Raw genomic sequence first — 1,264 nt, 5'->3', positions numbered from 1 at the left:
ATAAATTACGATCCAAAAATTCTGGAAGTGAAAGTGAAGCGACGAATACGACTTTATGCTAAAATATCATTCTGCATGACATTTATAATCTTGTCAATAATATTTGTCATTTTTATTATCGCAATGTTTGGTAAATTGGAAATTTAAAAATTCCAATTTCTGTCCAAAATTGTCAATTCTTCCTCATGTATTGCACGCCAAAATAAATGAACTCACGGTCTTTCTCAGTTGTAGGCTTATGGTTTTCACAACAGTAGGCTTCGGTAGGCTTAATATGCTTATGCACTTTGAATATTTCATTTCAACTACTAAAAGCATACCATAACAAAATGTACATTATTGATTACTTTTTCAAACATCAGGTATTGAGCCCTCACGTTTGCAGAAAACATGACAAAGCAACCTAAATCAGCCAGAATTCAGGTAACCTTTTAATTTTAAAATTTCATTAATTATTTTTCAGGTTGGTGGATTTCATTTTCAGCATATGGGTTGCTTAGCTCTGAACGTTTAATTCGATTGACAAATGGTTGTAAAAATGATGAAGATGGTTTACTAATGAGACAAGTTAGTTAATTCATACTAAATTTATCATATTTGCATTTGCTGCATAATATGCAAATTTGAATTTAAATTTTAAACTTCAGGTTTTTCTTTTTTTCGTTGGTGTTAATTCAAAATTTCATTTTTTTTGTTCCAGAAAGACCGAAAAGCGTATTTAAAATTAATCATTGATCATTTAAATTAAAACTAAATGACAGCCAAAATTTGAAGCATTTTATTCCAGATAGCATCAGCAGCATTCCGGTATCAGTGTAATTATCGGAAAATTTCAACTCTACCATGGAGTTCCTGGACAGAGTGTTTTCGAAGTAAGATGCAATCAGTGCAATGGAGATGGCGAAATCTTTCATCCGGATTATATTTGATAGATCAACAGCTCATTAACATTAAATGGTGTTAATTGAAATTGAAATTAAAATTGTCTGTACAATAATTTCTGTTATCATTAAAGATTTTTTTTTTACTAGTAACCTTGCAATTGTTAATTGATTTTGGTTTATCAACGAAATTTTTATAATAGATTTATTTTCTGATAAAATAACAGCTAATTGCCGTTTTTTAAGGAAGGTTTTTTTTGATAGCATAAAATAGGAAATATTGATTAGCATCGAAATTAAAGATGATAGCTCAATTACAGTTTAATTGAAAATTTAATCATGGAAAGAAAAATTTCTCCCCCCTCCTTCTCTCTCTCTCTCTC

The 1,264-nt window shown here is 29.6% G+C and overlaps 1 protein-coding gene across 1 annotated transcript; it reads left to right on the top strand.

The window, feature by feature from the left end:
• Positions 1 to 787: 787 nt before the first annotated feature.
• LOAG_15767 (hypothetical protein) lies at positions 788 to 964 on the top strand (the record flags this gene model as incomplete). The annotated part of the gene is made up of 1 exon (XM_003151256.2): positions 788 to 964. A coding segment is annotated over one exon (177 nt), but the record flags the coding sequence as incomplete, so codon positions are not given.
• Between the last annotated feature and the right edge of the window lie 300 nt (positions 965 to 1,264).

This window comes from Loa loa (assembly GCF_000183805.2).
Source record: "Loa loa unplaced genomic scaffold supercont3.2656, whole genome shotgun sequence".
Taxonomy (NCBI): Eukaryota; Metazoa; Nematoda; class Chromadorea; order Rhabditida; family Onchocercidae; genus Loa; species Loa loa.
This window is presented reverse-complemented; position numbering and strand designations above follow the sequence as displayed.